A 25,030-nucleotide genomic window follows, 5' to 3' on the forward strand; every position below is an offset into this window, starting at 1 on the left:
AGTCACTCAACCGGCTATTTTTATACATTTAAAGAAGCTCGGAAGAATACAGAAGATCGTTGAGTTCCTCACAGCTTTACTCTTGAAAACCATTATGTCAAAAGGCCGAGAATTAATTTATACATCTAAGCGAAAATTATTTTTTTAGCAGAAATGATATTCTACGTACATATACGCAAATAATTTATTTATAATAAAATATAAAAAGAAAAAATCATACGTTTCCCAATAAATTTATATTTGTATAATAATCATTCTTATTGTAAGTATAAACAATATATAAAAGGTTACATATTATATGTGTATATATATGTGAGTATATTACATATTTTCTGTTGTTAAATGTCACTTTTATTATAATATTTCAGATAAACATGGTTTGCATATGCTTTTCGTTATTGAAATACCAAATTAAAATCTTAACATAACAGCCGAATAGTTATTGCTGCTCATCCATGTAGTTGAATTCCTGCAACAATACTCACGTTTGTTCTCTCCCCGTTTTTATCATACATGATGGCTGATAATTGATGGTGATGTTTTACGCTCAGTAACTCAAACGCGTGTGCAAAGTAATATGTAGTTGTCGCGGGTAATAAGTCACGTAATAAATTGTTACTTGATGTTAGTTTTTAGACTTTCGCGGCCATTGATACAATCAGGGTGTTTTTTCCGGATGGATACCATGTTGTAATTCAGCTTTGTGCCGACGTTTCGCAAACACTGCAGCTTGCTGCAATTCATTATCGGAGCTCCTAGTTCTGATGATGCAATGTTTGCGAAACGTCAGTACAAAGCTGAATTACGACGCGGTATCCATCCGGAAGAAACACACTCTGATTGTTACCTGATGTATTAATTATAGTAAATGACTAAGCACAAAGCAAAAATGTATAATAAAAGCTATGGTTTGATGAACCTATAAAAATGATATACTTATATACAAATGTATACATATATATATATGCATCAGATTCTTCTTGCACATGCTTTTGAGGTAAATGAAATGAAATTAGATGGACAAGTATGAAACAAATACTGATGCAAGAGTCTTAAAACATTCCAGGACATGAAAATATTAGAAGATATTCATAGAATCCTTATCAACCTTAAAACTTCCTCTTTTGTTAGAACTTTTAATCTTGAATAATATTTTAAGATTCTTAAGACTTGTTTACAATAGCTGTAAGAGTAAAGCTGTAACATAAGCTGTCAGCAAATGAAAATATTTCATTTTGTGTCTTGCAACCTTACAGGCTTACTCTTACATCTAATGTAGACGAGACTTTAGACATAAAAGACTTAAAATATCCTATCTTTTTTATTCTAATCTTATTTTTTTAATCACTCAGTCATTCCTTTGTCATTGTTTTCGTTTTGAAAGAAAGTAAATATTAAACATTTGTGTCAAACAGGATTGTGATATAAATACGTGATTAAAAATGTCTTAAATGTCAAAATAATGCATTCAATATTAATATATTTGTACGTAATTATATACTGTACGTTACAGTTAGTAACAGTTATTATAATTATAGTTAGTAATAGTATAGTAACAGTTATGTAACTGTATTACAACAGTACTCTCAAACATAAATAGTAATTGCATAATAACATTAATTTGCGTGAAATCATAAAAGAAGAAAACATGAGATCTTCTAAACGTTTTGTGTTAGCGTTAGAGATCTTTCACACGGAAAAGAACGCGGTAACACACATTCATTGGTAATTACACGTAAACTTTTTGTTTTACTAGATGTTGAAGAATTTTTTCATTCAAATAGTGAATATTTACATTCACATTCCTTGAGAGTTTCGTTATGAGCGGAATGAGTTTCGAATGAGCGGAATTCCTTTACCTTTTCCCGTCTCGTAATATTCACAATATTACCCACTACATTATATTTTATTTAACGATAATTATGTAATATATATGAATTGTTTTATTAGTCCCATTTTTATTAATCCCATTTACATAAAACATGATTTGTTTCTAATGCAATATACCTGAATCGACTTCAATATAGTGTAAGTTTAATCCATTTTTTTTTGTACCTTTAATAATGTTCTGTATCCGATCGTTGCAAGCACACCAAAGCCGAACATAAGTAAATAAGGCAAATATTTCATGCCCGGAATACCTGCCCTTTTCTTCAATAATTGTTTAAGTATATTCATCTTTGTATCAGAATATGGTGGATAACGGCATCTGTAAAGCAAATTTTTGTGTTTAGTTATTGACAAATTAAAGTATTTTACTCATACTTATACCATTATGATAATAGGGAGAGAAAGAGAAGAGGGAGAGATGTGTGAAAAAAAGAAAATTCACTAACTGAGCCAAATTCTCTCCCAGTGTGTTGTAAGTCCGATACAAACAACCCTTTTGGTGCGTAAACGTGTCAAACGAATATTTTCCGTGATAGGCTCCCATACCAGAGTTTCCTATTCCTCCAAAAGGCAAGGTTTCAACTGTGAAACGAATAACATAAGTTTTTGAAATAACATAGGACAATAAATATAATAAATAATATATTACTCAACATTATATATAGTATTTAAATATAATTAAATATTATTTGTAATATATATTCATTAACGTAATTAATATAATTGCAGCAATAATGCAATACTAAAATTACTGTAATAGAGAAATAGAATTAAAGTAATTGTATAAATATAGTTACATCTAATGTCTTTATAGTATAATTTGCATACGTCATAAGTTTTAGTACATAACATTGAAGCATTACAATTAGTAAAAAGCAAAATTATACTGGACTCACAAAGAAATTATTTATATATATTTTAAAATATAAAATATCTGCCATATGCAATATTGTATTATTAAGTAATAAATATAATAAATAATATATTACTCAACATTATATATAGTATTTAAATATGGTAATTATGCAAAATAGGTACTTTTTCGAATTTTGAAATTTTTTGTTGCTAATGTGGTAAAAATTTTTGTTGTGACTCCAAAAGTAATAATGAATCGGGGGAGCCCGAAAAGTATGCAACCAACATATTTATCAAGCATATGTACATACACACACAACACACATACACACCGAAGGGGGCGTGCGGGGGGGCCTTCGGCCTCCCACCCGCACCCCCCCTCGAGGGTCAACGGGTGAAACTCGCTTCATATGGAAAGTCACATGTGAGTTTGCGACTTATTGCGACTTTCCACGTGAAGCGAGTTTCATCCGTTAACCCTCGAGGGGGGTGCGGGTAGACGGCCGAAGGCCCCCCCGCACGCCCCCTTCGGTGTATGTGTGTACACATGCTCGGTGCAAATTCTTATCACTAACTTCATTTGTTAGTAACTTTTTAACGAACAGTAAGCACGGACTAAAACTTTTTGCATGTTACTCGGGAGGGTGTTCTTGATAAAATATATAAAATTCAAGGTCATCAAAAGTGGGTCCCCTTAACCCCATATTTACCATTAAAACATATATTAGTCTATTTTCATCGAAATTGGAGGTGCTGTAGCCTTTTGACAAGTTTACCACAAATTGTTAAAAAAAATATGTAGGTTGCATATTTTTCGGGCTTCCCCGATTCATTATTACTTTTGGAGTCACAACAAAAATTTTTACCACAATAGCAGCAAAAAAATCTCAAAATTCGAAAAAATATCTATTCTGCATAATTACCTTAAATATAATTAAATATTATTTGTAATATATATTCATTAACATAATTAATATAATTGCAACAATAATACAATACTAAAATTATTCTAATAGAGAAATAGAATTAAAGTAATTGTATAAATATAGTTATATCTAATGTCCTTATAGTATAATTTAATTTGCATATGTCACAATGTCATTAAGTAAAACACTGCTAGTAGATGTCGATTAACCGTCAATTAAGATTGATATGTCCTTTTTGATTTGGCTAAATATATACAGTACTAATGGTTTCTCCCTGAACGTATCAAAGAAGTAACGTAATTATGTCAATGTCGTCTGTTTTTTTTTTTGGAATAGGTTATATGTCATATTGTGTACAGTAGTAACAAAAAATATGTATATTTGGTACTACACATTGTGGTATCGTTAAGTCTGATGTTGCAATTTTTTATTACTTTGGAATATTGTGTTTTATATCGTGTAGATATGTTACTATTCTTTATTCATTTTTAAATGATCAATTTGAGAATGATATTCCAATTGAATATTTGTTATTATTATCAAAATGTCAAACCATCATAATATAATTTTTATATTATGATGGTTCTCGAATTATATATACTATTTAAATAATTAGGTCAGTATGTGTCAAAATTTATCAACATTATAAATTAATCAAACGTTAGATTTATCAAATTACACAATTCTATTACAAAGTCTTTTGTTAACAAATATAATGTGCAGTTATGATAGAATAAAATGCTCACATAAAGGATACATGCATCTGTCATTGTTTATCTAAGAAGCTAATATTACTATTATTAAAAGCTGAAGAAAAAGAAGAAATATGCATGATAGATCTAAACAGGAAAGAGGAAATATGGAAGGAAAGATAAAAGGATATTTTCTTCACTTCGATTAATTCAACATATAACAAATATAGTTCATACAAATTTCTACTGAACTGAAATTTCTACTCTACTGAAAAAAATTCTACTGAACATCCATGCATGACAAAAAATATAAATCTTTCAATAAGTTTGACATTCCCAAAAACCCCCAATAATTATATCATTCAAATATATTAAAAAAAAATTCGAAATGTCTAATGAGACTATATCAGATTTCATATTAAAGATCGATGATCGTCGAAACGAATTAACGATTGAGACTTAATTAATCATATAGTCTCAATTTCGATTCATTTGGTTTGGATTAGCTAAATTTTAATTTCTAATTCATAGTCTTCAAATTCTAATATAGAATCTGATATAAATCTTGCTAATTTCTGGTTAACTTTTAGATCTCCGATCTCTAACACGAAATCTGATGCAGTTTTACTAAAGACATTTCGAATCTTTTTTTAAATGTATTTAAACAATGTATTTATTGGAATATTTTTGAATGTCAAGCCTGTTGAAAAAATAATATTGTTTTCAGTATTTTTCAACTAGTAAGTACCTGAAACTTATTTTAGCAGCTTACTCGTATAAGTTACAAAGATACAAAGGACAAAAGATTGTAACAAGAAATTACAAATCATGCTTAAATTATTTAATTACGCTTAAAAATATTAGATAACGATAAAACTATCGCAAGAGCCACTATCATTTCGATCTGGACTCACCGATAAAATGCATTAATGTATCATTAACGCATACTCCTCCGCTACGAGTTTGGTTGATAATGAGATCTCGTACCCCTTTATTCTTCGAAAATATGTATAACACGAGTGGATTTTCACTAGACTCGAAAAATTTATTAATTCGATATTGTTTTTCCATACAACATGACAACATGACAAAGCCATATTATAGAAACATGAGAGAAGTATGTAGAACAAAAGAAAAAGGATGTAACTCAGGAACACTTTTTTCAATTCTACACACAATTTTCACATATGATATGCACAGAATTGCAATATTATCTAAAATAATAATTTCAGAGTATTTTTGTATTAATGTCCATTAGCTTTCAATAATGTCATTTCTTAAACTCAAAACTCAAGCCAAACAGCTTTTCTTTGCGACAGTTCATAAGGTGACAATTGTCAAATAAGATCTAGCCAATCAGCGCCGTTTTTGACATGACCGCATATTTATGTTAACGCTTTGCCGTTACATTTCTGTACATGTCGTTAAATATACTTCATAGATTTAGCAAACAAAACATGGTCAGTTTGATTTTGCAGATTTATTAACTCATTAAATGTTGCAAAAAATGGCTCACGTATTTTTCAATTTGCTTCTTGACAAGGAATATCGCAATATAAATAATTAAGGTATTAATTAAAGAACGTTATATAGAAAATACGCATGCAAATGATTAAATAATTAGTTGCAAAATCAGACTTAAAAATAAATGATATTTTCGATAAATTTGTATGATACGTGATGTTGAACGTTCAGTTATAGAATATATAGAAAACAATATCTATATTCAAACAACTTACCGCTTGTTGATGAATTCAATTGCTTCGTATGCGTTGTTGACATTTACTATTGGCAATATCGGCCCGAATATCTCGTGTTGCATGACAGAATCCGTCGATTTAACATCAACGAGTACTGTAGGCTCAATATATTTTTCTGTAGAATTTACATTACCGCCCACAACAATTTTACCGTTGTCTAAGAGATCAACAAGTCGCCTAAAATTAGGATAAAGATATTCGTTTCGTGTGAAATTTCGTTGAATTTGGAATAACCGAGAAACGTTTACAAACGTTTGTAAATGTTTCTCGGTTATTTCAACGTCGACTTGTGTAAAACTCTATAAAACGCATATTTGAATCAATTATAGTTATCAGCGTTTGTATCACAAAACTCACTGATAATGTTTGTCCGTGACTATGCGCACAAGGTCGGCACTCTCTTGTGGATTTTCACCATACCATTCCTTCAGGATTTTCTTAGCGTTATCGATAAATTTGTCCTGCACCTCCGGCGTGCAAAGAATGTAATCAGGAGCGATGCAGGTTTGACCGCTGTTTATGCATTTACCCCACAAAATGCGTTTTGTCGCTATTTCTATGTTCACTGTGTTGTCTATATATACAGGACTGTAATTTGTTAACGATCAATGCAACCTCATTCGCATTTGCACGAAATTTGTACAAAAAAGTCAACATACTTTATTTTCGACACATTTCAGAAGAAACGTATTTCACGTAATAAAAACGTAATAAAAACGTAATAAAAACGTAATAAAAACGTAATAAGAAAAAATCTATTATCTTCTAATATCTTCTAATAGAATTTCTTGCTGTGAATTGCTGTAGTTTAAAGTGCAACGAAAACGTTAGAACCGGTTGTTAAAGTACAATAAAGGAAAAAATGTCATATCGTCAACCTTCGAACCCGCGATAGCATATCTAGTTTTAGCTGACACATCGTTTACCCACCTCTTCCCACCCAACTCCAATGTAACGGGTGTGAGATGTTTATTGGCAGCCTCGCGCACAATTTTTCCGACCGTGGCAGACCCGGTGTAAAAGATATAATCGAAACGTTGCTTGAGTATCTCCGTCGTCTCAGAGACTCCTCCAGCCAATACATGGTAACATTCCTATTCGCAAATAGCACGATTGATTAGATGGTCCGCTTTTTTTACAAGAAATGTAAATTAATGGCAACGTTCGTATACGTACCGTGTCCAAATACTTCGGGATGGTCTCACACAAATATCTTGAGGATGCCGATGCCACTTCGGATGGCTTCAGGATTACGCAATTGCCAGCCGCAATCGCACCCACCATAGGAGTCAACGTCAGCTGAATTGGATAATTCCATGCGCCAATGATCAGTACAACTCCGTAAGGGTCCTTCCGGATATCCATCGAGTCGAAAATGAACGCCAGACCCTTCGAAGGCTGTAACAGTTGCATTTCAAAGCGCTTTGCTTTTCATACTGTATATTTAGATATTCAAGCTGACGGAAAAAAAAGCAGAATAGTCGATATAAATAATTACATGTATGAGTATGAATATTCACCTTCTCCACTGCTGCCCATTCTTTAATATGCATAAGAGTGTATTTAATGTCTTGTATTACATATTCGATTTCGGTAATGTACGTCTCAAATTTGGACTAAAATATATCAGTTGAAATCCATTAGTACAAAAATATCGAGATTATGCAGTTGTCTGTTTTTAAAATTACATAACTACATACTTTACGTAAGTCCTCTTCTAATGCAGCCGTGATACTCGACGAGGTCTCCTTCAACATACGTAGAAGCTGATTCAGTTGCTTGATTCTCCATTCTATCGGTTTTGTTTTTCCACTGTTGTAAGCATCCCGCGTCTGTTGGACCAACTGTGACGATAAGAGATTATATTTAGATCGATATTATATCTCAAATTTATCTAATTCAGACACTTGGAAAGTAATGTTTAGTAGATTTCATTTCGTTCAAATTGCAAATCAAATGTAAATGCGATTTTATGAAAGCAATTTTTAAAAATACTTACGTCATTATAATTCGTCGTTTTCTTGCCGTTTGTATAGGCTATAACAAAGAAACATTTTCAATTCGCGGCTCGGCTCACATAAGAGAGAAAGAAAAGTGTAGCTAAATTTAGTCCTTATTTAAATAACAACAAGGTTTATTCAAATTAAATGTACATGTCAATAAGCCAATCGTGTGTATTGTTATTAAAATAAGAGGTTAAGGTACAACCTATATAAATATGACTGAATCTTATGAAGATGTACTACTGATAAATGTAAGCCCATGTTTCTACTTGGTACAACTACTATATACAATATTAATAGTGTTTTTAACTAATTTATAAATCAGTTTTTTCATCATATTTTTCTTGTTTTTATTTATCACATAAGAATATGATAGAAGATCAATAATTATACCATATACTCTCGTTTGAATTTCGGTCATAATTCATTCCAATACAATATGAATATTTAACATTTTGTTGTTCGAAAGCTATTAAAATTAGTTTTAATATTAACGGCGATAGTATGGGAGATATTAGGAGAGAGAGCATATATCGTTTTGGATATATTATCTACACAATATTAAATCTGGTAATGTTGACCACGGACATAAGTAAGGAATACTTGCTGAAATTTTGTATGGTTTTACAAGTCATCTTAGATATGTCTAAAAGATCTTCTATTTACTTTAAATATATTTCCATTCTAAATCTTTTAATTTCTAAGAAATATTTTATTACACATTTTGCTTTTGTTTTATCATAGTCAGGCAAATTTCTGAAGAAAGAAACAACTTGATAACATCAATTACGAAGTAATGTATCCTATTTTGTTCTTGCTTCTGCTATGTATTTAAAATCCAATTAAGATTCAAACTCAAGTGAACGTGAATTTGTGACAAATTGGATTGAATCATTTTCAGAATGATTCAAGCTCATTTTAGTCGAAAACGCTAGGTACATAGAACATGAATATAATAAAAATTCAATTTATTATTGATTTTCGTTCTATAACTGTAATGTTAGAAAAATGATAGGAAAAATGTATGATGCAATCAAAACTCTGCAAAGTAAACGAGACAACTACATTACACACAAACTGGCCTGTCTGACGATGTAAATAGCAGAATGTACATATCAAGGTGAAAATCTAAAAGAAACCTGATCGCAAATTATGCAATTACTTTTTTTCACCTATATTATACATGCAAACTGATCGAAGATATAAGATGATTTAATGATATACTGATGATAAATTATCATTTCCTCCAAGCCACTTGACCGAAGTCCAAATATAGTGGAAAAGTTTATTTCAAAGGCTGTGGGCGAGCACAGACTTCTGCATAACGCATAATACACAATGTATAAGAGAATCAACAAATCAGAGTTCTTCATTTCTGTCCTGAGGAGGGAAATGAAGAACTCTGATTGGTTGATTCTCTTATGCGTTGTGTATCATATGTTATGCAGAAGTCTGTGCTCTGGTCCTATCTGGCATAAGGGAAAGATAATTTCAATGTTGACAGACACGTGTCATCATAATCAAGCTTCGTTAAAAATAATTATTAAACTATTCAAATATCCTGAAGATACATATTCCTTTATGATTTATCATGACTTTATGTTGTATTTATTATTTACATAGTATTACTTAGTAATTCTTTATGATGAGTTTTCTTCTTTTCAGTGAAATGATCCATAGTTCGGATATAATGTAAAGTATAAAAGAAGTCCTAATACATCAATAAAAATAACTCATGTTTTTTTCAAAAAATTTTCAAACATGGTTTACAAATTGCTATTATTAATCAAATGAAATTCATTATTTTACTTCTATTAAGTCCATATCAAATCATATATTAGAGACTGAGGATTACTGATAGAAAATTGGAACTTGACTAATCAGGACAGAGTGGAAGGTGAAAAAAGAACAAAATAAGGGAAGAAGATTTAGAATTAATCAATGTGTCTTTTTTTCAATCTGTAATTTATAATTCTCAATTTCTAATATTAAATCTGACATAGGCTTTGCACAACGTTTTGATCTATCAAGTCTAAGAAGAAAGATTAATAAGGTTCCATACATGTTAAAATAAATGAACTTTTGAAAATCATTCATATCCTATTGTGATGAATTTTGCTGAAAATACTTCAAATTATCTCAAATAAATAAATGAAAATCTTAAATTCCTTAAATTTTCACTGACAAAGAAATTTAATATTAAAACAGTTTAAATAACATATAATCATATATAATAAATATATAACAAATAACATATAATATCATATATCGCTGATAATATTGTGTTCATATATTTGATTATTTTGTACCCTAGTGATTTAATTTTTCTTAGCACAAATATAAAAGATAGAATAATCATATTGCAGAGTTAGAAAAAGTTAAATTAATTTAAATAAGTATTTATATATAGTTTAAATAAGTACTCAATAAGTATTAAATAAGTATAAATTTTATTAACATATCACAATATATTAATAAATTTGAAAAAAGTAGTATAATATTAATAAAAATATATAATATTGAATACTTTTAGCATTAAATTTACAGCAATTAAGTAGGTATGGCTGGTTTTTGGAAGTTTATTTTTGTCAAAATTTCTATCTTCACAGTTTACCAGCTGTTATTCTATAATTGATAATATTAATATAAAAATAGACTATAATAAAAGAATATTAACACATCAAGTTATTCTATTCTAGAGCTCTTCACAAGAGACTCAACCTAAAATGGTAACTTAATATATTAAGAGGTTGTTATATTAATTTTGTTGATATGAGATATCATTCTTTTTCTGAAAAATAACTTAAGATGATAACTATTTCAAAATTTTCCCTAAGTAAATTACCATCATCTTTATTCTTTTTTTTACATTTATAGTGTGTTTAACTTTTAACTTAATGCTCAATAAAGTCAAATCCTAGACAGCACATGTTTTCCTGGGGACATCCTAAGGATGTCCTGAGGAAGAAACGTCCCCAGGATATCCTCAAGACATACTCTGGACATCTGTGCTGTTAGGGATAAAATTATAATAGTAGAAATAACGAATGAATACAAAGTGACGAGTCAGTTTAACACTTCCAAGATATCAATAAAAAAAAATACATTTGAAATACGTTGCAAGCGGAACACGTTCGTCATACATAGCTATAAATCTAAATTCATTGCCATGTTTCCTTCCGCAACCTTGTATATACGAGGCCATCAGTATATAAGAGATGAAATGGTAGAAATTATAACATCTTACCCATAGCGACGTAGTTACGCAGTTCTTCCGATTATTATTTGACAACTATCAAACTTAACAAAGCAGGCACAGAGATTGTATGATCACCACGATGACCAAGTATAAACGCGATATGATACACTACTGAGCCCGAGAACGTAATGTAAAGAGTAAAAAGCACAGTGCATGATAATGTTCAGTAATTTGCTATATAGCAACATAACAGGAGAAACAGGGAAGGGGACAGTGACGTATCGGAACCACTGAACATATACTAACTCAGAGCTCAGATTCTCACTAGCTCAGAGCTCGGCAAAAAATGCACGCGACGGCCGATTTTCGATTATCTCCGCCCACCGCTGTTCCCTTTACCTCGCCACTCTGTATGCTGTCTACAAGCCGCTCGAGCCTCAGGAGCGTGTTTCCAACAGTTTTCCACGTCACCCATGAGGTACTATTGTTGACGCGTTTTTTTTTAAGTGGTATCCCCAGTAGGCCTAATCCACTGATGACTGTAACAACCCGTAACTAATTGAACAGAAGCGAAATAAAATATGTTAAATGAAGAATATTTAATTCGATTTTCGGCGTCTTTTATTAGTAAGAGCGGAAACGTCAATTTGCATATTGCATGTAGCGAGCCGCATAAGACGTGGTAAGGAATCGTCGTTTAAAGAAGAACGCTTCTCATTTTTTATAAACTTCATTTTTGAAAATGAAGTTTATAAAAATTTTTGAAAATGAAGTTTATAAAAAATGAGAAGCGTTCTTCTTTAAACGACGATTCCTTACCACGCCTTATGCGGCTCGCTACATGCAATATGCAAATTGACGTTTCCGCTCTTACTAATAAAAGACGCCGAAAATCGAATTAAATATTCTTCATTTAACATATTTTATTTCGCTTCTGTTCAATTAGTTACGGGTTGTTACAGTCATCAGTGAATTAGGCCTACTGGGGATACCACTTAAAAAAAAACGCGTCAACAATAGTACCTCATGGGTGACGTGGAGAACTGTTGGAAACACGCTCCTGAGGCTCGAGCGGCTTGTAGACAGCATACAGAGTGGCGAGGTAAAGGGAACAGCGGTGGGCGGAGATAGTCGAAAATCGGCCGTCGCGTGCATTTTTTGTCAAGCTCTGTACTAACTGAAACGAGCTGAGGTGCGAATAGAGAGAGAGCGTCACTGGGTCTCTAAGATAGCACTGTCTTTATCTAGTATAGTCCGAATCAAAAGCTAAATTGGTTTCTATATATCTATATACTATATCATTCTATATACATTTCTATATACATATCATTCTATATACATATAAGCAGGGTCCGTTTGACGTTGCAAATGCTATTTTTTTTTTAATTTTCTATCTACAATCTTTTTATAACTTTTATAATTTCTCGCTCTTCTTTCACTCTTTCACTCTTTCATTTCTTTCACTCTTTACTTTCAGTGACTAACTTTTTCATTGACTGTACCTTCTTATCCCCATTTTTGACGACATTGTAAGCCAGACAAGGATAAGAGAGGAACCAGGGAACCTCTCTCTCTATTCGCACGCAAACAATAGAATCGTACACCAACACTCGTTCCAGTTAATATATATTTTAGTGATTGGAACTGACATACGTAACGAAATATGCGGAGTACGCTTCATACTTCAGAACGGATCTCGACGGATATGCGCAGTCGCGTTGTTGATAGCGGTGGAATGCGCGCTGACGGATCGATATTCACAATCTGACCTTATACTTGACATCGTTACGAATAAATACTGCACGAGTCGTTTTTATTGGTTATAAAGATTCTTAAGATGGACTTCAGAAGCTAGTCTTGAATATTATCGAGCTGTAATGCTGTCCGTAGAAAGCATTCGTAGCATCAGGTGGAACATATTCGTATCATCTCATAGAAATGAAATGTACTTTGTTCATCGATGAGATGAGAGGATAGATAGCCAACTTTGGATAAATTATGTTTAAAGTCCATTCTAATTCCCATTTAATAAAATTATGTTTAAATTTCATTAATTGCAAGTCTAAGGGCCGGTTGTTCCAACTTGTCGGTAAGTTAACCGATAGTTAAATTATACGTTTGTCTTTGTTTTTCCTTCAACTTGGACAAAGACAGATATATGATTTAACTTTGTCATAATTTCTCATAGAAATGAAATGTACTTTGTTCATCGATGTTTGTCAGTTAACTTACCAAGAAGTTGGAACAACCGACCCATAAAATCGCAAGCAAATCGGCCAATCACGGTTGATCGTTCTTCTCGTGATCGGAGATTAAGCGACTGTGATTGGTCAAATTATTCGCGAAGTTGCGACCTGCGACTAAGGCTGCGTTCCGATATTCACTGCCAGCACTGAAAATCTATAGTATACGTGACACAAACTGTGTATTTTCAATACTGGCAGTGAATCGGAACGCAGCCTTAATGTAGAATGATTTAAAAGTGATATAGACCTATAATAAGACGTTAGTCACCCCGCTTAACATTATTAATTATTAATGAAGAACGATAATATATTATTGACAATCTTAAATACAAATGTGCATAATAAATTGATTTTACAGTTTGCAATTATACATATATTTACGAAAACTCATTCCTGTAATTATTATCTATTCTGACTTGATGTAAAATTTACAGGAAAGTATTAAACGATGTAATGTTTCGCCTATTTTGTATCCTATAAGGTTATTTTGTATTTTATAAGGTTATTCATTAGATAATATTTATTATTATCTATTTCACCATTTTTTTCTGTTTCACTAACCCAGATAGCACCGGACATCCAATGGATGTACGTTTCACGTCCAATTTATGTCCGTATGTCCGATTTACGTCCGTGGACATAAATTGGACGTAACAAGGATGTCCTTATTTGGACATCGGACCTGTAGGACGTCCGATGTACATCCATCGGACGTTCATGTCCGATGGATGTCCGAAGTTGTGACAAACGTACGTCCTATGGACGTCTTTTGTAAAAAAAATGGACATATAACGGATGTCCAGTGGACGTCCGTGTGCTATCTGGGAAGTAGTCGGAACTGTGAAAGAAATAAAATTTATATCGGATACATTTATTTCAAATTTGCATAAATGAGTAATAAATTTATATATATAAAAAATAATTATCACATATCAAATGTAAGGATATTATAAAACTAGTTGATTTTTTCAAAATTATTAGCTGGTTTACTTAGAACAGATATTTGCAATAAAAGTTTCGACACTTCTTATTTTGATGGATTCTTATTAGGTTAGTTAACAGCTCTGTGAATAATCTGACGCTTTACCTGTGCCAATAGTCGTCTAAAAGAAAACTTTGCAATCATGTCTACATATATGTAGCTGATTTCACATACTTAAATTATGGACATTTTAATGAATCGGTTAAAGGAATAGTAAAGCGTGTCAGTCACTAATGAATTCTCTCGAAGGTCGAATACCTAGAATTAATGTAAAAAAAGTGGAAGGTTCATTCTATTAAATTTCTTTTCTTAAGACCTGAGATTTAAATAGTGAGAAAATTGACTATTATTCGTGATAAAAAATCGTCGAAGATATCAGACTGCTGTTTTCAAAAATTCTCTATTATGATTAATTTATTACCCAATTGTCTAAGATCTATTGCTTTCGTTTTTTATACATTTTACCAACCTATGAACTAATGAATCAAACAAATTTGTATAATTGAATAATGTACATATACAGGTACATATGTAGGTCCGTTGCATGCGAAATGAAACTTGCGGGAAAATAACATATCTGATGTGATCTGATATGATATATTATTCGAGCAACTTAAATTATAATAATTAACATAAATTATAATATAATAGTTATAATAGTAGTTGGCCATTATAGATTCATATGAATAATATCGATCCAATGTTTTGTGCTGCTTAGATATATCCTCAGATTTCATCGTGAAAATTTAGAGTGTAGTTTGGTATTTGTATGATCTTTGATCGCAAACATCTATATTTTTGTATTTATTAATATTAATATTTTTATTAATATTATATTTATTAATATTAATATATCATTCGTATTTGAACTACATAATTATATGCGCAATTGATTTAGTTGATATAACGTACGAACATTTATAATTATTTTTTATAGACATTATTTTGGATGTTTGATGCATTTATGAGACATGTGTTCATGAAGGACCTTTTCATTTACTACTCATTTTAATGTGGTACATAATTAATTAAGTAATCTTGATTAAATAAATGTTACTTCAAAGTAAATTATAAAATGGAATACAGCTATTATACATATACATTTTTGTAAAACACTTCACTCACTGTTAATTTTAAGTATAAAATTGAACTATTCATGTTTTAAATTTTGCAAAAATATTATCCTAGCTGTATAGCATTTTAAGATTGTCTTAAGACGATCACACTGTAGCGATACGAATATCAATTTATTGCAATGTAAAAAAAGAAGTGGAAAAGGAACTGATCGATAAGACAGTTCATTGCGTTCCGATATTTATTGTTCGTAATGAAAATCTATAATTCATGTCATATATCTACTATCACTCTGGAATTTCAGTACTGAAATAATGAATATTGGAATACACGTATAATCGCATCTTGTATTTTCTAAATGTTTGTCTTAAATTCATCTTCAAATGCCATACGGTTTACTTCCATTGATTACCTGAAGATGAACTTATAAGACAATTTTAAATATAAGATTCGATTGTAAATTATAAATACTAAATTCACACACACACACACACACACACACACATATATATAACATATACAGGGTGTCTCAGAACTTTGGCACACGGGCTTCGTAGGGATATAGAGCTAAGTGAGAGGAACAAAAAAGTCCTGTGCCATAATGTGAAAATCGTAATAGTTTTTTAATTATAACAACGCAAAGTTAGGCGTTTTCCACGCCCAGCGTGGCTCTGCGTAACCGTCTCGCGGCATTAAAGCGTCAAGACGCCATTGCGACAGTCAGCGCGAGACGCGTTATCGCTTAGCTCCTATACGCTTGTACACAGCTTGCCGCGGAGCGTCTATAGGCCGCGCTGGGCGTGGAAAATGCCTAATTTTGCGCTGTATAATTAAAAAACTATTACGATTTTCACATTATGATACAGGACTTTTTGTTCCTCTCACTTAGCCCTATGTCCCTACGGAGCCCGTGTGCCAAAGTTCTGAGATACCCTGTATATAGGTATGCACGTACACGTTCACATAACGTTCACATAATGTTATCGTCTTCAATTATCATACGGACATGATAACTAATAAAATCGAACAGAGTTGACGATCTTTATATATTCAGTGCTCAATAAAAGTAGTTACAGAATGTCTGTTAGATAGCGCCACTTGTCGATCTCCTCGTCGGTTACGTCTACGGGAAATTCTTCTACGCGTTCCATACGAAAGTGAAGGGTGATATCAGGAGAGATTAGGACGGGATGGACGGCGACTATTATCGAACTAATAGTTGTATTTCCTTTTTCCAGAGTATTCTAGATAATGTGCACTTTCTTTGTTTGATCTTTCCGTGCCGTATGTCTCATTTCGCGCCGTTATTCCCCAACCTCCAATGCAATTTGCGACTTTCTATATTTGACAAATAACGGAAGCATCACGCATTTCTATATTTCTGTCACAGTTTTTTATTATCTTGTTATGTAATATGACTATTCATGTTCATTGTTTCAGTTTGTGCTAGTAGTTTCGTCGACAATTGTCCTGCGACAAGTGAGTTATATTTTAAAGTTCTAATCAACAATTACCCGATACCGATAAGACTAATTTGAATTTAAGCGAATAATAGCGAATAAAAGCGAATAGTTTATTTAATTGTTTCTTTAAAATTTGAAATTTTAAGGATTTTTCTGTCATTAATGTTAAGATCATTTTCCTTTTTGGTAAATACTAACTAACTAACAGTAACATTATTATTTATCACTCAGCACTGTAAATGTAACGTAATACTGTAAATGTAATGTAACATGTTGTACGTGATGGTTATATTGTTGAGTGAGAAATTATAAACATTAATGTAATATTACCAGATGCTTACTGAGTTATTGACGACACGAGTTATAACACGAGTTGTCAATGCAGTGCTAACTGCGGTTTAACTGTGACTATTCTTCTTTTTATCGATGTAAAGCTAACAAGGGATTGTTTCTTTTTATGTTTTCTCTTTTGTTTCTTTATAGCGCATGAAGGAAACGTTACATGAAATCATCTTGCTCGCGAGCGCATATATTAATTTAGTTTCGTGTTGAATTTTTCAAGTTATGTACTGTGTTCACTTTCTTAAGTACTATTATATTGCTTGGTGCTTGGCTATAATACAACTGTGTCGATGAATAGACACTCTGAATTCGAACAAAGAACATGTTTCCGGTACCGAGAAAGTTAAAATAAAGCAACGAACGTGCGAATAAGTGACGAATAAGAAAAAGAGGATGTTCATTGTTTAAAATCGTCTTATTACGTTTTCACGGTTTTTCTATACAATGTTTTTGTTCTTTAGAATTTATTTTCACGTTCATTTTTATTACAATCTGTTTATAATCTGTATAGTTGACTATTCCTGAAAAGTAAATTCGGAAAAATTAATCCAATATAGCATAATTTTCAACGCAAGGACGTTTTCACTGATTTTATCGAAATTATTATATATCTTATGTATTTTTGTATGTAAACGTTGTGTAAACGTTATGTAAACGTAGAAAGTGAATTTGATAAAGAAAATTATCCTTTTCTTACTGTTCTTGTCACAATTATAATTTTTTATTTGCGCATGCAGCGTTGCTATGATGATGACGATCTTTTGATGAGTCTTATCTGAGCTACTAAATAATGTTTATTCAGGCACATTAAAATGACGCCATAGTTAAATGTCACGTGCTAAAGTGCATTTAAACTGCCTTTAAATAGGATTGTGAAGAAACCAGTATGAGAGTAGTTTCTTCTAACGTTCGATTTCTACGTTTAGAACGTACAAGGAACGATTTTTAACAAAACCTGTGACCATGGTGGTATTCGTGCATTGAATATTTATCATGCTATTGAATGCCTTTCGCTCTCTTTCTGTGAATAATACGTTTATACAAGGAATCTAGGTTCTACAAGGAATATATGTATCTGTATTTTGAAAGATATATGTATCTTGAAAGATCGATATATTCTGAAAAATCACTCATCATTTACAAAACATATGAAATTTGTATCGAAATAAAGCTCTGAAACTAGAAATTTGACATTTGAAGTTTGCGCAAATCATCTTGAAAATGCATTTAATTTCTGCAGCATATTCAATTATTTACTCTTTCGATGTTTAATCTTTCGCAATACTCTAACCACTAGTAGGTAGCTAGAGTGGGTCTCTTACGTAGAACATTGAACTATTTGCGTGACCTGGTTCTGGTATTAGAACTGTCCTAACGGCCGATATACAAGTATCGCTTTCACAAATCTATCAGAATCTGGTACTATTATTTTATAAAAAGTTTTCCTTTTTCAATCACTTAAAATTCAAAAATTATCGATGCTTCGACATTTCTATCGCGGACAATTTGATACTAAATTAGCCAGTCTGTTGAAAAAAAATAATGACATAATAGGGAGACGGTTCTGTATAATATTCTTTGATCGGAAATCTTTTGCGCTGAGTCTTTTGCGTGTTTATTAAGAAGAACCAAATATAAAATAATAGCAAAATTCATCGAGCAATCGTTCTTAAACAAAGACATACCTTTGTTATGACTGTCCTGCTTTGGCTGCATGTGCACTTTCACACAATCTGTTTCGGATAGGTTCACAGAATTGTTCCACATTTCGCGGAAAAATCGGATTTAAATCGCAAATCTTTGTCGTTGCGATTGGTAATATAGGCTTACAAGTCGCATAGGATAATCGGTCGATGACAAAAGTTAAAACAGAATGTACGTTTAATACAATGAAATAAATCTCGCCGATTTGCTGTTGTTTTCGACTTCAAAATCCGTGTGTTCCACCGAGCTTCTAGTATTCACGACTGTATCGTCGATAGAATGAACGAGGTAAATACGAAAGGTACGTCAACTACCGGCGACAGCAATGATGATGAGTGAGGAGGGGATAACTCGGAATTTAAAACAGTGTCTCTCAAATTGCTTATTTTATTTTCGATTGACTGGAAGTCCTAAGTCATCTAATTTTCACCTTCATTTAACGCAATATGTCGTAACTGAATACATAAACATCAATCTATAAACATCCAGCTTCGAATCACTGATTCGGTTCTGCGTTTTACTTCGTCGAATATTTAAATATACGAATCTAAGAACCTTTCAGGTTTACATTTATTATTTCTCAAATTTTAGCTATGACTATCAAATATTATTTTAGTGTTTGCCTGCTTTGTAATTTTATTGAAGTTATTAACGTTCCTTTCGGAACTATTTAAAAGAGCCTTATTGCTTGGATTTATTTAAACTGTAATTATGATTACAGCAACAGCAAACAATTATATAGTTCAATCGTAAAGTTTAAAATGTAGTTTCAATGTTTCATGTGCACATGATGATTATTTCAATTTTGATTTAGGCATTTTCAAATCGAAGGTATATTTAAATAATATGAGTCACATTATTGAGAATGATACATGACTTGTCACTGATTATAAAAATAATACAAAATTTGTCATTGATTATAAGAACTATGTAATAGATTCATTATTTATTTCCGACTGCAATTTTTCATGTATATATATAGTATAAATATACAATATAAATATACAAGATAGCTTGCAGATCATTAATTTAGTTTTTAATAAATAATACGATTAGTATAACATCTTTTTCATTAGATGCTCTTCTGAGCAATGAAGTAGCTTTAAGTAAAAAAAGTCTTTATGCGAAACTGGTATTTGCTCTGCAAAAAATTCAGTGACTATATAGTGCGCAGTGTAAAATAATAGTCCTTGAACTTCGAGACACAAGTATGAACGTAGTGACATTATCTTTTATGATATTGATCGTAGTCTTCGTCTGCTTCTGAATTTATAAATAAGCTATTTATCATTCAAAAAAGCTACTTACATGATTCAAAAACATCATCCAAAATAACCGGTCCTTGGACGTCGATGTAACAGGCATTGAGCTTCTCTGGTATATCAGTACTATCCGACGGAATTTCCACTACCACTTCTGCCTAAAAGTGGAAATATCATTGACATATATGTATTTGACGCATTTGAAATGAGGTGATATAACGATTCAGAAATTTCGATTGAAAAAATTAGATTTTTGTTTAAGTTAGCTAGAGATTTCGACCATTTAGACTGAATTCTGATAAATTCAACTGAATTTTCTGTATAGTTAATATTTTATTAGAAAACTAGTTCATTTAATCAAACATTTTTCTCCGTGTGTGCTCTGATATTAGCAGCTGTCTGCTTGGAAAGTAGGAAATGGAGATCTCTTCCTGAATCTCTTTTCCCGTTCTCGTTACATCTCTCTCTCTCTTTCTCTCTCTCTCTCTCTCTCTCTCTCTCTCTCTCTCTTCTCTCTCTCTCTCTCTCTTTCTCTCTCTCTCTCTCTCTTTCTAAAACTTTCACACGTTATTCCACTTTCTCGCCGAGAACGTGAGTTACGTGATCGTTTGTAATGTTCCAAACGCAATACTGAATGCTCATTTATATTGATAATATAACCATACAACCTGGTTGGCCTGTTAGAAATTATCTAACAATTTCACTTCCAAATTAAAAGTATATTATCTCGCGACTGCATAATGGAAAAAATTTTTTTTTAATTGGAATGACTTATTCAGATATTATATTAGTAAGACATTTACTTAAATTTAAAAAATTTTTATTTAAATTAGTAATTAATTTTTTGAATGAATAATTTACTTAAGTTTATTTTTTTAGTGTGCAAATATATATACTATATTAATATATGTAATTCAGGGTTGGGAAGTAACGCGTTACTTGTAACGCTGTTACTGGTATCGTTACTTTTTTGAGTAACGATTAGGTAACGCCGTTACTTTTTGGTGTCAGTAACGAAAAAGTAATGGCGATACATTTTTTTTGTAACGAGTAACAAAACGTCCGTCATTTTAATCGTTACTTTTTAATTTTTATAACATTAAACTTAATTGTATTTAATTTCTATGCATTTTTTGTTTTATGCTGAATTTAATGAGAACCAATAAAGATGGACTCACATATTGTCATCCATTGGCCTTAGCTATACAGAAAGGTTTAAAAGAAAGGTAAGTTGGTGTAATTTGGTTAATACATATGTTCATCAAACAACATTCATCTGATCAAAAAGAAAAATCAATATGTTCATATTTAATTTTATTGATTCAACTTTAGGTTTTGTACTACATTCGAAAAAGAAGAATTGATAATTGCCAGCTTTTTGCATCCCAAATTGAGTTGGTTAGCTGAAGATAAGTGAAAACTTGCGCAAACATATTTAGAAGATTTATAAGGAATTCCTTCAATTAAAAATTTTTTGATATCTGATAAGCACAATAATAACGATGACTTTTTTAATTTTAAATAGCAAACATCAAATGAGAAATCTGCCTATGATGAATGACAAAGATTTTTAAAGTCAACAGGCACTAATGTCCAAATATTAAATTAATTTATATCCACTAATTAAGAAACTTTTCACTAAATACAATACTTAATAACATAAAATAATAAAAATATTTAAATATATATATATATATATATATATATATATATATATACAGGGTGCACAATTTATCTGAAGACATTGAAATATCTCGAGAACTATGCATTGGATAAAAAAAAGTGGTTAATGAAAGTTGTTAGTCTCGAAGAGGGACATCCAATGATACCAAACTCGACCTCCCACCCCACCCCCTGGGGGTGGGGGTTGGGGGCAACTTTGAAATCTTAAATGGAAACTCCCATTTTTATTGCAGATACGGATTCTATGCCATAAAATACGTAAATTTTGTCCGAAACTTTTTTTCTGATTCGTGATAGATGGCGCTGTAATCGCAAAAAATTATATTTTCCGCAATTCTCCAGAAATGATCATTGGATTGAGAAATAAAAAATATCTGTTCAATATTTTTAAAGAACATAATAAAAGTTATTCCTCCCCCATCCTCTCGGGGTAGGGTGGGTGATAACGTTCAAATCTCAAATGGGGACCCACATTTTTCAGAACATTTTGCAGAATTAGATTGTACGTGAAATTTTTATTGAAACAATTTTTTTCATTCGTGATAGATAGCGTTGGATTTTTCCGAGAAACTACTTTTAGCGTTACACAGGAACAACGACGAGGACGTAGTAGTTTTATGTTCCTTTCGGGTGCTTTTTTAATGTGAGTCCCCTTGCCTCTCACTGTTCAATTAATTAGAGTAAGTGTTCGAAATTTTTACCTTCAACTTCAATACACTTATTGATTCTTTTTTCAAATGACTGTACACAGGATAGAAGCATATCTGCGGGAGTTTCAGCGCAAGCGGAAAATATAATTCTTTGCGATTACAGCGCCATCTATCACGAATAAAAAAAAAGTTTTGGACAAAATTTACGTATTTTGTGGCGTAGAATCCGCATCTGCAATAAAAAATGGGGGTTTCCATTTAAGATTTCAAAGTTGCCCCCACCCCCAGGGGGTGGGGTGGGAGGTCGAGTTTGGTATCATTGGATGTCCCCCTTCGAGACTAACAACTTTCATTAACCACTTTTTTTTATCCAATGCATAGTTCTCGAGATATTTCAATGTCTTCAGATAAATCGTGCACCCTGTATATTTCTAATCGTCTTATGTCCGATTTATATTTTGTCTTAGCACCTTTCTTATAATCTTGGATTTACAACAAAAAAAGTAACGGAAAGTAACGAAATAAAATATCGTTACTTTCAAGTAACGGTAACGCGTTATTTTTTAAGATCAGTAACGAGTAATGGTAACGAGTTACTTTTTACCGAAAGTAATGGTAACGGTAACGAGTTACTTTTAAAAAGTAACTTTCCCAACCCTGATGTAATTATGTTAATAGCACGAAGTACGCGAATAGGTTTTATTTTTAGGTATCTTCCTCTCGATGCAAGTTATTTCGATACATTCAGACTATTCGAGATTTAAAATAAAGTCTATAATCTTCGAAATGCTGAAATTCAGTGTGTGATGTTATATGCTCGAATCATCCTCTTTGTACTTATTACGCATTTTTTTCAGAAATCGTCTATTATAATCTATTATAATCTCTATTCAAACGCGGCTGAGTAGATCAGTATTTTTATTCCTGAGAAGGAAACGTAAAAATAAAAACACTACTACTGCTTACATCAGTTGGTTATGAAATCGGATATTGTATTTAGGACATATTTTAGCATCAATCTTTCACAAGGTCGCTATCATAGCAAAATTCTGCAAGGCAAATTCGTAAAAAAAAATCAATCGACCAGTTGGTTCACTTATTAAGACTATAGCGTATCGGAAATCGCGAGCAATAAAACTCATACAGTAAAGTAAATCGGTCATCGTCTGAAATTTTAACGATAATCTCACTTTTTGATAATCTTTTCGATAACACGATTAGTCCATTTGTTTAATCTTCAATGTTTACTGCGTATTTTCTTTTCTTCGTCGTCCGATAGTTGCCGTAATTAACCGCTTTATAAATTATTATTTAGTATATTTTTTATTAACTTTATATACACATGCGATACATCGATCAAGGTCATCATAGTATAGTAACTATAGTATATATATATACTATAGTATAACTATAGTAACTATAGTATAGTAACATCAATTTCTCATCCTATGCTCATACAAACACATTAATATCTATATAAGCAAATTAATATGTTCACTATCGGTGTAACTTATGTATGATAAGAAATATTTGTTTTTTGTATCTACACTATTAAAATCTGTTTTATGCAATGACGTAAAAGAAGAAAAAAGAACTGAGACGTTCTTGAATCGAAAGCGTCCTTGAATAAATTCTGTTAGCAAATATATTAAATCTGTGTTATGTGAATACACAGAAAATTATAAGATAGTCTCTGGGGATTATTTCTTAAGTCAAATAATGATAATGAATATATGACATGATATCGGATGTCGCGACTGCGCTATTTATCATAATCGGATCTTTTTGGCTCAATAATTTTATGACCATGATAATTCGATTCATGTGTACATCATGTTATGTTAAGCTGGAAATTGTTGTGTATGTACTCACCATCTTTCCGCAAATTTTGATTATTGTGTATCTCCTCTGCGAACGCACTCACTGTTTCTGAGACTGAGATTGCCAATGGCAACTTTATCTTGTCGTAAAAACACACAAAGTAAATTAGCATTTAACAAATAGTTTTATTTTCTTTTTTGCGACAGATGTTCACATAAGTACCAAAGAATAATATTGATGCGGAATGCATCAGATAGAAATGATCAAAAGTAATTCGCGAGGAATTCTAATGACATTACGTTGCAAATTAAGTAATTTTGAGTTTCTCTCTCTCTCTCTTTCTCTCTCTCTCTCTCTCTCTCTCTCTTTCTCGCTCGCTCTCTCTCTCTCTCTACGGATTGAAGAAAAATTAATACAGGCATGTAAATAACGTTTGTGAGAAAAATATTATGAGAAAGAAATTAATATGTATATATAG

General features: G+C 31.6%; 1 protein-coding gene across 12 annotated transcripts; it reads right to left on the reverse strand.

Moving 5' to 3' along the window:
* Positions 1-281: 281 nt before the first annotated feature.
* On the reverse strand, positions 282-24,691 carry Aldh-III (Aldehyde dehydrogenase type III). 12 transcript variants are annotated; one of them, XM_025306219.1, is made up of 13 exons: positions 24,604-24,691; positions 20,445-20,556; positions 8,123-8,160; positions 7,824-7,967; positions 7,644-7,739; positions 7,300-7,521; positions 7,054-7,217; positions 6,481-6,711; positions 6,103-6,300; positions 5,278-5,393; positions 2,337-2,472; positions 2,056-2,209; positions 282-469 (listed from the first exon to the last, which is right to left on the reverse strand). In XM_025306219.1, exons 1-13 carry the CDS (start codon positions 24,604-24,606, stop codon positions 440-442), a joined length of 1,644 nt encoding a protein of 547 aa, XP_025162004.1. In that variant the 5' UTR covers positions 24,607-24,691; the 3' UTR covers positions 282-439. The 12 variants fall into 12 exon arrangements, with proteins under 12 accessions (XP_025162004.1, XP_025162005.1, XP_025162006.1 ...); XM_025306220.1 differs by lacking the exon at positions 7,644-7,739; XM_025306221.1 differs by lacking the exon at positions 6,481-6,711.
* Positions 24,692-25,030: the final 339 nt, after the last annotated feature.

This window comes from Harpegnathos saltator, unplaced genomic scaffold (assembly GCF_003227715.2).
Source record: "Harpegnathos saltator strain DR-91 unplaced genomic scaffold, Hsal_v8.6 scaffold772, whole genome shotgun sequence".
Classification (NCBI taxonomy): domain Eukaryota; kingdom Metazoa; phylum Arthropoda; class Insecta; order Hymenoptera; family Formicidae; genus Harpegnathos; species Harpegnathos saltator.

Coding starts and splice junctions, on each gene's coding strand:
- Aldh-III (XM_025306219.1), bottom strand. Junction 7,968..8,122: donor AAACGACGAATTATAATGAC/GTAAGTATTTTT, acceptor TTATCGTCACAG/TTGGTCCAACAGACGCGGGA. Junction 7,522..7,643: donor AATGGGCAGCAGTGGAGAAG/GTGAATATTCAT, acceptor CAACTGTTACAG/CCTTCGAAGGGTCTGGCGTT.